The sequence below is a fragment of the Equus przewalskii genome, chromosome 25 (genome assembly GCF_037783145.1).
Source record: "Equus przewalskii isolate Varuska chromosome 25, EquPr2, whole genome shotgun sequence".
Lineage (NCBI taxonomy): Eukaryota > Metazoa > Chordata > Mammalia > Perissodactyla > Equidae > Equus > Equus przewalskii.
In genome coordinates this window covers 22,216,469-22,231,192 of record NC_091855.1, presented here as the reverse complement: position 1 = coordinate 22,231,192, position 14,724 = coordinate 22,216,469, and the positions used below count along the sequence as shown (strand labels likewise).

Here is a 14,724-nt window from a genome sequence, read left to right as displayed (position 1 = left end):
AAAGAAATGGATTCCTCCGAGTGTTCATGCAGGTGCAGGGCACTGGACAGGGTACAGCACTGCCCTTCTGGCTAAGGGTAGCCCTATAGTGGTTTGTAGGATTAAGAAATGAGATGGGGAAGAGGAAGTGCAGTTAAGTCTGTAAAACTAGAGAGGAACTGGCATCATTCAAGCAACAAGAAATATTTTGTAATTTGGAAAATGATAAACAGAAACCTCATTAAAATGGAGTCGAGAGGCCAAAAGGGGGAGCTCTCACACCCCACTTTGATAGCAGAGCCCAGCAGGAGGAAGAAAGACTTCCTCTTGACTGGCAAGCGGCTCTGCCAAGGACAGCCTGCCAGAGCTCAGCCAATGATAAACCACCACACTTCGAACTCTCAATTCCTCCAGTGGACTCCTCATTTATAACAGCCCTCCCAAATTCCTCTTCGCCTGTATAAAAGGGTTTTCTCTTCCCCTTGCTGCTCCATACTTGCACATAGCCTGCCCTGGTTGCAGATCCTGAGTTGCAATTCTTTGCTGATCCCAAATAAATTCATTTTTGTGGGAGAAATAACTGGCTATCTACTTGTTTAAGGTGAACAGCAATTTCTTTTGAGCAGTCCAGTCATGGGTAGACTCTCGCCTGAATTTCATTTTATAAAGGTCTGGAAGGCACCACATAAAAAAAAAACCTATGGTCACTGGTACTTCTATAAGCCATGTTATTTGTAAGGATAAATAGAAATATAAAAACATTTAAAAAAAATTTTCTCTGATGCCAAAAGGGAAAAAGAACTTCCCTCTCCTTTTTCTTAAAATATTTCCTTTAGAAAACTTGTAATTTAAATCATTTTTCTCTGTTTTTGAGATTGGTGTAAATCTTTTAAAAAGCTGAATAAGCTGTCTGCCATTTTAACATCCCAGGACTACGTTTTGGTGGGCCTTGGGGCTCTCTCTGTGAAACGTGAGTATCGAGGAGGAGGGCACCTCGTCTCCCTGACCTGGAGTTTGGCCTAAGTGCCTGGCTCCAAGTAGTAACTTCCTGGTTGTCATGAAGAGATGGAGAGGTTTTATTTTTCTTTTGGACGTGGACAGTTAACACGTAAGTTATGGATTGTATCTGCCGGGCAATATAAAAGGTTGAGATCTCCTTGTCTTTGCAACTCTTCAGCAGCTTACCTGTGACGTGCATCACAGTCTGATTTCATGCTGACTCAACAATAAAACTGTTTCTTTTCCTGCCTTTGTGGAGAGGATTATCTGGGTTGGCAGGAGACTTTACCTGTAATTCTATTTCCCCAACATGTTCTTACTACCAGATACCGATACTAGAATTTATCAGGAATTCTTACAATTACCCAGAAAGAGAAATATTGCTATCTCTGTTTTAACGAGGGGCTAAATTGATACACAAAGAAAGGGAAGGTGCTGTGAACGGGTGATAGAACTAGGAGCAGGCCAGCAGTTCTGACTCTGATCCTTAATGAAGAGGAGAAAAAGAAAACCCAAAAAGACCACACTTCTTCCCCCAAGCGATTTAGTTTGATCTTTCAAGCTAAGTGAAATGGCTTTTCCCTATGGTTCAAAGTAATATAATGCTTCCTTCTCTTCAGGGGCAGTTATTTGTGGAGCATAATCCTCTAATCTGGCTTCTTTCACAAATTCAGAGAAGGTCAAGGAATCAGATTTTACCCCAGAATGACCTTTTTGCTCTAAAAATAAGCCGATATTGTCCCTATAGGGAAGGGCGATGGTGCGTCTGAATAATGGCTCTTCAATTCCCAGCAGCTCCCGAGTATGCTGAGAAATTACCTGAAATACAAGGATAATTGTTTAACGGGACTAACCTGGAAATATAACTAAATCCAAGTTTTACTTAGTGTCCTAGGCCCCTTGAATGCTAACCCCTTTAGTTATTTCTAGGGGAAAATAAAATAATGAAATAACACATTGAAAGGCTAACTAAGCTGGCCTTATTTGATTTATTATCTTTTTAAAAGTACCATTTAAAGATGTTTCTAGGCCCTTGCATCAGATGGCCACTGAAGGGTTAATTTCTTTCTTTTTCCCTCAGCAATCTGACCAACCATATGAACATATGATAATGTTCAGATTAGGAACCATGACTATCTTTGGGAAAGTTAATAAATAACTTGTCTATAAGAGGCTCAGTTAATGTGCAACTAGAAAAAAAATCATTACTCAAATAGTTACTCAGTTTCTTTGACTAAAAATAAATGCCAAACACTAAAAAGCAGACATTAAATTTCCAGCTGTTTTATTAGTATCTATTCTTGTATATTCTTTTAAAAATCTTTTGCCACAAGTTTCAGTGTCTCTAAAACATAATTGGTATTCACTGAGCATCATGCCACTTGATATCCTAAACTGCCACTGCATTTTCAAATTCTAGTCTTAATCATAGGTCTGTTATAATGTTGCTATTTGAATTCATATTCTGCATCTGGATGAGAATGTAGTCCATGAAATTCCTGCTAGAACACAGCCAAAGGAATATGTGGAATTTTTTTTTAGTTTAAAATTACTGGCCATAGTTTCAAGGCTGTAAAATTCATGCCACAGACAATTCTAAACCTGATGCAAAACTGCCCTTTAGCAATGCATTTTAGAGAGGCAAGACATCTTTCTTCTCAAATCTTACTTGAATTGGTTTTATTTAGACTCTAGAGGTGGTTTGTGGGTAAAAGACAGAGAGTCTACATGGTTGCCTTGCATCCCAAAGGGAATACTAATTGAGGTCTGTAGCAATTGAGGTTTCTAAGATTTGAGATCCAAATTACTACAGGAGGCTCTTAAGAATTCTGATTTGTAATTGAGGCCGCTCAATGCTCAGCACCTTGCACCTCAACTCTCCTTTAGAATGCCCCTTACCGGAAGAGGTTATTTCACAGATTCACTGAGGTTTACATATGGTGCCCCAAGGAAGGACCTTGTAGTCATAAACACATTCAATATTAACCAAAAGAGCTATGTGCTTACTGTTGGCCGAAAGAGGCCAGTACTGTTGAATATTCAAATGTAGAAATTAAAGGTGTTATAAAGCTATTGGTTACATGTGGAATCAGGAAATATAATCTAACCATCTCTTCCCTACTTCAGTGATTCTTAAGGTACATCTGAGGTTCATCGATGGACCATAAGGGTCCTCTCATGGGCTATAAATTAATCTAAAACTGTGAGTTCTTTCTTTAGTTCTGATGAATAACAAGCAACAGACTTTATTTTTGCCTAAGACTTAAAGTAACTTACTAGCAACTTACTTGGGTTAGTAAGGATTATTAAAAATAGGTATGCATGAATGTACATGGATTGGAAGAATAAACATAGTTTAAATGTCCATTCTACCTAAAGCAATCTACAGATTCAACGCCATCCCAATCAGAATCCAAATGACATTCTTTACACAATTAGAACAAAGAATCCTAAAATTCATATGGGGCAACAAAAGACCCTGAATTTCTAAAGCAATCCTGAGAAAAAAGAACAAAACGGGAGGCATCACAATCCCTGACTTCAAAACATACTACAAAGCTACAGTAATCAAAACAGCATGGTACTGGTACAAAAACAGGTGCACAGATCAATGGAACAAAATTGAAAGCCCAGAAATAAAACCACACATCTATGGACAGCTTATCTTTGACAAAGGAGCTGAGGGCATACAATGGAGAAAAGAAAGTCTTTTCAACAAATGGTGCTGGGAAAACTGGAAAGCCACATGTAAAAGAATGAAAATTGACCATTCTTTTTCACCATTCACCAAAATAAACTCAAAATGGATTGAAGACCTAAAGGTGAGACCTGAAACCATAAGGCTTCTGGAAGAAAACGTAGGCAGTACACTCTTTGACATCAGTATTAAAAGGATCTTTTCGGACACCATGCCTTCTCAGAGAAGGGAAACAATAGAGAGAATAAACAAATGGGACTTCATCAGATTAAAGAGCTTCTTCAAGGCAAATGAAAACAGGATTGAAACAAAAAAACAACCCACTAACTGGGAAAAAATATTTGCAAGTCATATATCTGACAAAGGTTTAATATCCTTAATATATAAAGAACTCTCACAACTCAACCACAAAACATCAAACAACCCAATCAAAAAATGGGCTGGAGACATGAACAGACATTTCTCCAAAGAAGATATACGGATGGCCAATAGGCACATGAAAAGATGCTCATCATCACTGATCATCAGGGAAATGCAAATCAAAACTACACTAAGATATCACCTTACACCCGTTAGAATGACAAAAATATCTAAAACTAATAGTAACAAATGTTGGAGAGGTTGTGGAGAAAAAGGAACCCTCATACACTGCTGGTGGGAATGCAAACTGGTGCAGCCACTATGGAAAACAGTATGGAGATTCCTCAAAAAACTAAAAATAGAACTACCATACGATCCAGCCATCCCACTACTGGGTATTTACCCAAAAAGCTTGAAGTCAGCAATCCCAAAAGTCCTGTGCACCCCAATGTTTATTGCAGCACTGTTTACAATAGCCAAGATGTGGAAGCAACCTAAGTGCCCATGAACAGACGAATGGATAAAGAAGATGTGGTACATATATACAATGGAATACTACTCAGCTGCAAAACAGAACAAAATCATTCCATTTGCAATAACATGGATGGACCTTGAGAGAATTATGTTAAGTGAAATAAGCCAGCAAGAGAAAGATAATCTGTGTATGACTCCACTCATATGAGGAATTTAAAACTATGGACCAAGAACACTTTAGTGGATACCAGGGGAAAGGTGGGGTGGGGGGTGGGCACAAAGGGTGAAGTGGTGCACCTACAACATGACTGACAAACATTAATGTACAATTGAAATTTCACAAGATTGTAACCTATCAATAACTCAATAAAAAAAATAGGTATGCATGAGGATTATTAGAGTTTTCTAAATATTCTTTTTTCTTTTTAAAGATTGGCACCTGAGCTAACATCTGTTGCCAATCTTCTCTCTTTTTTTTGGTTCTTCTCCCCAGAGCCCCCCAGTACATAGTTGTACATTCTAGTTGTAGGTCCTTCTGGCTCTGCTGCATGGGACACTGCCTCAGCATGGCTTGATGAGCAGCGCTAGGTCTGTGCCCAGGATCTGAACCAGCAAAACCCTGGACCACTGAAGTGGAGTGTGCAAACTTAACCACTCAGCCACGGGGCCAGCTCCCTAAGTATTCTTAATTCCACCTTCCAGGATGGTGGCCTACACTCAATGCTTGGCCTCACTGCAGAGCATCTACTTCACATGGTCTCAGGCAGATATTTGTAACACCTATAGTTTTCAAGAAGATTCTGTCATTACTATATCATCGTTGTATCTTCTGGCGATTATGGTTTTTGAAGGCTGCTATTCTTGTTCGTATTTGTAAATTACTGACGGCTTTGCTTCATCATTACTAATTTATTGCAGACTGTTTAGTTACCTTAGAGTATGTAACTATGCACATTTGCAAAGTTGGAACCTATAATTTACTTTAATTAAACCTAAAGACGTAATTGTGTGGTTTCAGTATGAATTGCCTGTCCCACTACTATTAAAGCAGGTGTACAGTTTCCTTAAAAGCTGCTTTTTGGTTCACACCACAACATGGGTCAATCTTAAATGCATTTTGCTAGGGGAAAGAAGCCAGACTCAAAGCTTCCATTTATGTGACATTCTGGAAAAGGCAAAACTACAGGGACAAAAACCAGGTTGGTCGTGGCCAGGGACTGAGGTGGAGGGATGAGCTGACTACAAAGGGGAAAACAAGGGGAATTTTAGGGTGATGGAATTGCTCTGTATGGTTCTGTGCTGGTGGATATGTGGCTCTGTGCATTTGTCAAAACCCACAGAACTGTACACCACAAAGAGTGACTTGACTTTATGCAAATTTTTAAAGAGCCAGGATGTTTTGGGAACCCATGATGGAATATAGGCTGTGGACAAATGAATCCAACTGTATTACAAAGAAAGACATCATCTCACTGAAGGGGGCAGAGAAGAAAGGAGCTGACCTCAACAACTTTACCTTTAAAAACAGCGCTTTGTTCAGGTAGTGTAGGCTAAAGACAGAAAGAACTGTACACAGATGCTGACTCTATTTGTCAATTTGTTTCTCGTAGGGATACCTATTTATAAGTAGGGAGAGCCAGGTCTCTCACTGTCAGAAAAAGGAGTTGTAAAGAAGCAAAATGGGGTAGGAAGGATGGGAAGATTAGAATGAACCCTGTGGGGCTGGACTAGAGCCAGAGATATCAGCATGAACTCATGCTTACAGATATATGATAGAAATTTGTGTACACTTGGGTTAGTACATACATATATTTCCTACATCTTTCTGCTGAGAGTGTCTAGAAGCAGTGACATCCCAGCAGCAATAAGCACAACTGGTGCTCACTTCTTGGTTTCTTTTTTTTTTTTTTTGAGGAAGATTAGCCCTGAGCTAACTACTGCCAATCCTCCTCTTTTTGCTGAGGAAGACTGGCCCTGAGCTAACATCCATGCCCATCTTCCTCTGCTTTATATTTGGGACGCCTACCACAGCATGGCTTGACAAGCAGTGCCATGTCCGCATCGGGGATCCGAACCAGCAAACCCCAGGCCGCCAAGAAGCGGAACGTGTGCACTTAACTGCTGTGCTACCGGGCTGGCCCCCACTTCTTGGTTTCTAAGCACAATTCTCTAATAAAAGCAACCAGGGCTCTTTGGAGACACAGATGCTTCTATGGCTGCAGCAAGCAAAGTACAAAATGAGTCTGAAGTAACGTGTAGTGCCAGAAAGCGCTAAAAAAAATAAGGGGAGCATGTCAAAGGGCACAGGAGCCAGGCTGAAAGAGCTCCCAAATGGGGGAGAAGGGGCAAACACAGAGAGTTCCTTAAGAAGAGTTCCAATTAAACAGAAGGAATGAGGGAAATGGAAAATCATCATTAGGACAACTTGGTAATACTGCTCTAGGCAAGATCCACTGATGGATGCTAAAATCAGCAGGCAAAACTTTAAGGAGAAACAGGATATTTGCATAGCTTCAAACTTTCTCCCCTAAAATATTTATTACTGTGGTAGTTTTACTATACGTCCATAAACTCTTTGGTGCTCCTCCCTCCAGGAGGTGGAGCTTAATCCCCCTCTCTTTGAGTATGGGCTGGACTTAGTAACTCACGTCTGGTGAACAGAATATGAAAAGGGAAGGAGTAATTTTAAAGTGAAGAAACCTGGCAGACACCACCTTAACCAAGCGATCAAAGTTAACATCTCCAGTAATAAATCAGGTTGATATCATGTACTCCCTGATGGGATGAGATGAGAAGGGCTCATCACCTCTGTGACAGTCTCCCCCAAAAAGCATAACCTCATGGGAAACATGAGACAAACTCAAATTGAGGGAAATCTACACTGTACCTCTCCACTACTCTTCAGTGTTAAGGTCATGAAACACAAAGAAAGATCAAGAAACTGTCATATATGGGAGGAGACCAAGGAAACATGGCAGCTAAATGCAAGGTGGTATCTCCAGTTGGATCTTGGGACAAAAAAAAAAAAAAAAATCAATGGAAAAAATTGCAGAAATTTGAATAGAGTCTATAGTTTAGTAGTACTGTACCAATGTTAATTTCTTAGTTTTGATAAATGTACCATGGTTACATAAGATGTTAACAGTAGGGGAAGCTGGATTAAGAGCATATACAAACTCTCTGTACTATCTTCGCAACTCTTTCGTAAAACTGAAATTATTTGAAAATTAAAATTTAAAAAAATATTTTGGGGCAAGCCCCACTGACCTAGTGGGTAAGTTCAGCACACTCCACTTTGGTGGCCTGGGTTCAGTTCCTGGGTGAGGACCTACACCATTCATTTGTCAGTGGCCATGCTGTGGTGGTGGCTCGCATACAAAAAGAGGAAGATTGGCAGTGGATGTTACCTCAGGGTGAAGCTTCCTCCGCAAAAAATATATAAAAATATTTTTGTCTAGTGATAATTGCTGACATGTTGTTATGAATTTGTGCTGTTTAAATAGTTTGCCACAAGGCAAGTCCAGTAAAATTACTGAGATGTTATAAAGCTTATTAGGCTATATGTTGTAATATAAAATCATACATATGAAGGGGATAAGCAATTCATTTATGTTCTTCTCCAAATATTTATCACAGAGTTCTTTTGTTCTTGATGAACAGTTAAAAATATTTTCCAAGACAGAAAGCTGAAGAAAGTGTAACACTGTCTTGTCTATCTTGTCCCTAGAATAGAGATTGACTTTCTCTCCCCTTTACCCAAGCTAATGCATCACTACAAATGGGAAGACAGGATGGTGGTTTCAAGGGATCCCTCGGCCAGGTGAAAAGAAGAATTAGTGTGTCTTTCCTCTTGCATGCCTCACCGGTCTCCCCTACACATTTAGCTCTTCTCTGGTCATCTCAGGATGTTGCAGGAAGGGTAATGGGAAGGGTGAGTTATTTCTGCAGGTGAAGGATGAGTACTTGCAAAATTAAGAAAGTAAAAGGAAGTTGAAGAGAATAGAAATTGGCCATAAATTAACTGCAAGCCTTGTAAATGGGGTACACAGTTTGAATGGGGTTCAGTTTCTTAGCAGCATGTCCAGAATTCTGTACTCTCAAGCAGCCTGATCTTTCCCCACTCCTCCCACTCTCCCAAAGCCCACGAATGACAATATGCGAGAGTTAGCATGAACAAGGTAACTATATTGCTTAAGTGTTGCTATGGGATAAACTGTGGATGTCCTGGGTGCTATCATTAGAACGGTGGGATTAAAAATGCTTGGTACATCAGCATATTATATCGGTATATCAGCATTAAGGAAGGTACCTATGGCATACTTAAATTCATGTATGGTCTCTAAAAAGTTACCTGTGTCATAGTGTATAATTGCTTTTTTATGTGGACCTAAGTATCAAGCAAAGCTTATCTAACATGACTTTAAATGTCTTGATCTTTATGTTATTCTAGTGACGTCAAGGAGAGGCCATTTTGTCTGGTGACCCTGATAGTAAGTATTCTGAAGTTTGCTTATTCAAACTTTTCAGGATATAAGGATAGGTCACGGGGTTCATCATTTACCCCTGAAGATTTCAGAAGACTTTTAAGATCTCGTGTTTCTTGCAAGACCAGAAAAAGCAAACTTAGAATTTTTATTATTGCATGTTGATACTGTACTTTTGGAATTAGAATGTCCAGGAAGCAAAATGAATTGGCAGACTCTTAAAAATGCTTTCTCATGATAAATAGCTGAAATTCTTGGTACTTAAATGTTGCAGGAATTTGGACTACAAGTGACTATTTTGCTAATTCTGTTCACTATTTTTATCTAGAAAATTTAGTATACTATAAACCTAGGTAGAAATGAGAACTATAAATACACTGCATCACCTTTGAACATAAAAAGAGTAAGATACTTATCTGGTAGTAATTGGTGGCTACGTGAAGACATGGTTGGAAATACCAATTTGTAATAAGTGATCCTTTTCGACATTATATATCTACATATGGAGGTTCATGTTACAAAATTGTTCATTTAGAAAGGCAATACAGTATAGTGGTTTAAAGACAGCATGGATTGGGAAGTCACACAGAATGGATGTGAATCCTGGTCTTAAACTTACTATCTGAATGACCTTGTATAAGTGGCTTCATCTTTCTGGGCCCATTTTCTCTTCTGTAAAATGGGGATTAAGTGAAATAATATATGTATGGTACCTAAAACACACTAAGCACTCAAAAAGGATAGCTATTATTAGAGTTCAAGAGATTAAGTGTTCACTTAGGACCATGTCTTTAATAATTTAAAAGAATTTCTTTATATCTTGTTGCCAGGAAAGGCCTTAGGTATTAACAAGTATACTTTTCTTATTTTCTAAATCATATGACTCATGGAATTATATGGTTCTAAGGCCTGATCGAGAGTCACCTAAGGAAAAAATTCCAGGGCCTACCCTAGACCTAATGAATCAAAATCTCTGGAATGTGGAGCCTAGGAATCTTTTAATTTCTTTTTAAATCTCACGTGATTCTGAAGACTATCCAAGTTTGAGAACCACTGAGGCAGAGCCTTTATGGGCAAGAAGTATATGAATGAAAACACTGGTATGTTGGGGTGGGGGGTATTAAAGGAAAGGTTATAAATGAGATTATGTACATGAAGCTTTGTAAACTATAAAACACTATAAAGGGAGGGTGCTGTGATGTAAAGAATCATAATTATGCACTGTTGGTGCTGGAGAGATCTTAGGAAATTGAGGTCCAGAGAGGTTAATGCAACTTGTTTCAAAGTTAGGTAGCAAAGCAGGCAAAACACTTTGGGTGTTGTAAAAGTGTGAAACGGTTGTTAGAATGAGGGGCGGGGGGTGTCCCATAAAACGTATGAGAGCTTGGGAAGAGACTTTATTGTGGGCTGGGAAGGTCAGGAAAGACTTCACAGGGAGATGAGAATTGAGCTGGGTCCTGAAGGATGATTAAGATTCATAGTAGTCAAACAGGGGAAGGGGGAACTGAGCAAAGACAAGGGGGAGGGATGCACAAGACAGGTTTGCGAGGGTGTAAGTTAGACCTGTGAGGCTGGAGCAGAAGATTCACAGAGAGGAGTGGTAGGGGAAAGCATGGTGGTTGGAGAAAACTCGTGGAGGGCCTTGAATACTAAACTAAGAAGTTGAGACTATGCTGTTAGCAGAGGAGATCCAAAGAATGTTTCTTAGTACATAAATAGTTGGAAGGTGAGAGTCTAAAAGCAGAGCCTTTGAATCCAAAGGGCCTATGGGCAGAGGCTAAAAGCAGGCTACTGGAATGTTCTAGGTATGAGATGATAAAGGCCTGGAACAAGTACGAGTGCAAAAAAACAGATGCTATAGGAGGAACTGACAGTTCTTGGGATCTTTGTGGGGATCAAAGGAGAGAAGAAGCAACCACTGTGAGCCTGGGGGATTGGGAGTATGATATCACCGCCAACAGAAACAGAGGCCAGGCTGGAAGAAAAGAGGTCGGTTTGAGACAGATGGTAGCACTGTCACAGTGCTCTAGAGGGAAACTTTATGCACAACTCACCTTCATGTCCTCAAAATCTGTTATCCCCATCTGAGGGAGGTTTGAACAGTTCACATAGATGAGTTTTCGGCCACTGATGAAGTTTGTGGTAAAACACTCCTGTCAGTACAATGAGAGCATCACTCAAAAGATATAAGGCAAAGAGCAAGAAGAAAAGAAAGAAAGGAAGGAAGAAAGAGAAAGGTAGGAAGGAGGGAAGGAGGGAGGGAGGGGGAGGGAAGGAGGGAGGGAGGGGGAAGGAAGAAGAAAGACAGAGAGAGAGAGAAGGGAGGGAGGGAGGGAATAAATCATGCTTGTCTCTGGTTCTATACCGAGAAAAATTTTAAATTTAACTTTAAATTACATTCAAATTTAATAATAATCCCTCATATATTCCATCTAAGCTCTTGGTTAAGTATCATGCTGCTCTGTAATTCTTTTCTTGGCATGATACTTGTGTCTCAATTACGCTTCTAAGGATGGGGGTACAAACCATTTCAGATCCCGTGTTGTTATCCAAGAACATAATTGGCATCACTGAAATAAAAGGATTCACCATATCTTTTTAATAAAACTATTTTTGATTAATTGGCTATTGAAATCAATACTGTTAGGTGCTCATGATATATAGGACATATTTGGGGGCAGACACTTAAGATTAATAGGACAAGTTCAAGTTAAGGGAGCTGCCACGAAAACAACTTGGTAAAGTACCAAAATGTCTACCTTGGACGAAATCTACTTAAAAAATAGTTTTCTATGAAAAGAAGCCTATATAAATTTCTTAGTGTTTATTCAAGGATTTCAGAGAACTATAATCACTGCAAAAAATAGGCAAAACAGATGTGACCCTCCATCCCTCCTCCCAAATATAAATATACATCAGCAGAAAGGCCAAAATTAAAATCCAAGTCACCTCTAGCAGAGACCAGGATTTTCCCATACTCCTTCTGGAGAAGATGAGGTGAGAGCTCAGCGAAGGATAGAGGAATAAGAGGTAGAAGGATGAGACTATGTGATTTCAAAAAATGTTCCTTTTGTATACCTTGTATTGAGGGAAGCCTAGCTGGCTAATCCACTCTGCAACTTTCTCCGGGCTCCATTCAAGATACTCAAATTGTAGCTCAATACTTCCTTTTGGCTTGGTTTCTTTGCGTCCCAGTTTCTTCAACTCTGGGGACAAATCTACAACTTTCTTTTCACAGAAGGACTCTCTCAAATCCCTCTGAGATTCTGAGGGATCTGAATATATGTCATTGTCTGTAAGTTCAAACAGTTTCTGGGGTTCTTGAGGAAACTCATAATCTGTACTCACAGAGTCTACTTCACTTACTGCAAGAGACTCTATCACAGAGTCTTTAGCAATGTTTTTAGTTTCTTTTATGGACAACTTTCTTCTTTGATGGTCAGAGTGCTCTAGCTCGCCCTTGTCTACAGAATGCTTCCATTTGATTGGTTCTGGCCCATCTTCCTTGGAAAATTCTACATATGTCTCTCTTCTAAGTAGTGGTTTGGCTGTATCTGGTAACTCTAGATCTTTCTCTTTAGTTGTCTCTGTTTGTGTCTTCTCTTGAACCTCTGGTTTGGTCTTCTGTGGTAGCACGTGACCTGTTTCCTCCGTTGATCTTTTCGTTTTTTTCCTTGGAAACTCTGGTTTAGTCCCTTCTGGTGGCTCTAGACCTTTCTCCTCAGTTGACTCTCTCAGTGTCTTGTCTGATTTGGACTTCTGTGGTGGTGCTAGCTGCGTCTCCTCAGTTGATTTTCTCTGCTTATCTTTTTGATCTGCTGGTTTAGTGTCCTGTGGGGGCTCTAGAACTTTCTCCATATTCAACTTTCTTTGTGTCTCCTCTTGAATGTCTGCCTTGGTCTTTCCTGATGGTTCTAAACCTGTTTCCTCTGTTGGTTTTCTTGTTTTTTCCTCGGAAAACTCTGATTTTGTCTCTTCCAGTGGCTCTGGAACTTTCTTCTCAGTTGACTTTCTTCGTGTTTCCTCAGTAGACTTACTTGGTTTCCGGTCTGGAAATTCTGGTTTAGTCTGCTCAGATGGCTCTGCCCCTTTCTCCTTGGTTGATTTTCTTCGTGTCTCCTCTGGAATCTCTGCTTTAGTCTCTTCTGGAGGTGCTAGATCTGCATCCTCAGTCGACTTTCTTGGTTTCTCTTCTGGAAACTCTGGTTTGGGCTCCTCCAATGGCTCTGTCCTTTTCTCCTCAGGTGACTTTCTTTGTGTTTCCTCTGGAATCCCTAGTGTGGTCATCTTTGGTGGCTGGAGATCTGCCTCTTCAATTGATTTTCTCGGTTTCTCACTTGTAAGTTCAGGTTTGCTCTGCTCTAGAGGCTCTAGAACTACTTTTTCGTATGGCTTTATAAATGATTCCTCCAGAACTTCCGGTTTGGTCTCCTCTAGTAACTCTAATCTTGTCTCACTGAGTGTGGCCCCTGGAACCCCAGACTCGGTTTCCTTTGGTGGCTGTAGATCTATTTCCTTAGCTGACCCTATGAGTACATCCTCTGTTAGATCTGCTTTAGCACCCTCCGGTGGCTCTAGGTCTGGCTCCTCACGCTTTTCATCCATAGGGACCTCCAAATCCTTGAAAAGCTCTTCTCCCATCTCTCTGGATGTCTCCGACTTTACCTCTTGGGGAAGCCCTGGCTCAATCTCACTAGAAAGGACTATCTCCGATTCCTTGGGAATCTCTTCCTCCGGGGTCCCGGGTGGTCTTGGTTGTGAGCGCACACTCTTAGCACTCTTTAGCGCCTCCTCTTGGAAGTTCTCTTCCTCCGTCCCTGGCTGTGGCTCCTGGTCAGGTTCTTCAGGCAGCTTCGGGCCTGCCTCTGCCGCGCTGTCTGGTTCGGCATCCTCAGCCATTTTGAAAGACCCGGGCAGTTCTGGTCCCTCAAACTCCAGGTCTTCACCTGCATCCGGCTCGGAATCGTAGTCCTCAGGGACTTCGGCCATGATGTTGGCTGGCCGACGCGCCAAGGCCTCCTAGCAACCCCAACTTCCGATAGCGTCTCTATGGAGACCACGATTTCCGGCCGGGTCTTCCGGCACTTTCTCCGGTTTTGTTTGTTCTTTCAAGCTCCGACTTTAAAAACCCGTGAGCAGAAGCACGCGGTAACCGTCCCCGCGCCCGGGCGCCAGCCTCCGCCGGCCGGGGCTCCCGCGACCGCTCGGGCCTGCCGCTGCCCCTTCCGGCCCGCGGGCTCCGCTCGGCTCTGCCCGGCGCGCCGCCGCCGCGCTCGCCCGCCCTTCGGCTGTTTCCGGAGCCGCTCGCGGCTGGCGGCGGAGGCTCTCCCGGCGCGGGCTGCAGATGTCGGAGCGGCGGTTGGCCGAGAGGCCGGGCCCCTGGAGCCCCGCAGTGGGCCGAGGGCCGGCGGGCGGCGGCGGGGACGGCCCGGGCGTGGAGGGGAGCCAGGCGGCCGCCTCAGGTACGCAAGGCCGGGGCGCCGGCGGGTGGGTGCCGCCCGGCCTCGGGGTCCCGCTCGCGGCGCGGGGCTCGGCCGCGCTCTGCCCGCAGCCCCGGCGGAGCGGCCCCTCCTGGGCAGCCCCTGCGCGCGCCGAGCCCCTGCCTTCGCTCCCCTCGGCCGCGACCCCTGCCCTCCCGGGGCCCTGGGCTTCGCTCGAGGTCACAGTCTGCTCCGGTTTCGAAATGCCTTGGTTCCTGCCCCGCTTCCTTTCTCATGTCGGCCCAAACGG

At 42.2% G+C, this 14,724-nt stretch overlaps 2 protein-coding genes across 4 annotated transcripts in view; one reads left to right on the top strand and one right to left on the bottom strand.

Moving 5' to 3' along the window:
- Nucleotides 1–1,031: 1,031 nt before the first annotated feature.
- Nucleotides 1,032–14,232, bottom strand: SAMD15 (sterile alpha motif domain containing 15). The gene is made up of 3 exons (XM_008536474.2): nucleotides 12,073–14,232; nucleotides 11,049–11,147; nucleotides 1,032–1,797 (listed from the first exon to the last, which is right to left on the bottom strand). Exons 1-3 carry the CDS (start codon nucleotides 13,981–13,983, stop codon nucleotides 1,561–1,563), a joined length of 2,247 nt encoding a protein of 748 aa, XP_008534696.1. The 5' UTR covers nucleotides 13,984–14,232; the 3' UTR covers nucleotides 1,032–1,560.
- TMED8 (transmembrane p24 trafficking protein family member 8) overlaps nucleotides 14,130–14,724 on the top strand; it is a 37,145-nt gene continuing 36,550 nt past the window's right edge. Inside the window, exon 1 of one of the 3 annotated variants that reach the window (XM_070593282.1) lies at nucleotides 14,130–14,456. In XM_070593282.1, the coding sequence (XP_070449383.1) occupies nucleotides 14,339–14,456 (118 nt within the window). In that variant the 5' untranslated portion in view covers nucleotides 14,130–14,338. The remainder of the gene's footprint in view (nucleotides 14,457–14,724) is intronic. The other 2 variants (XM_070593285.1, XM_070593284.1) reach the window with 2 other exon arrangements.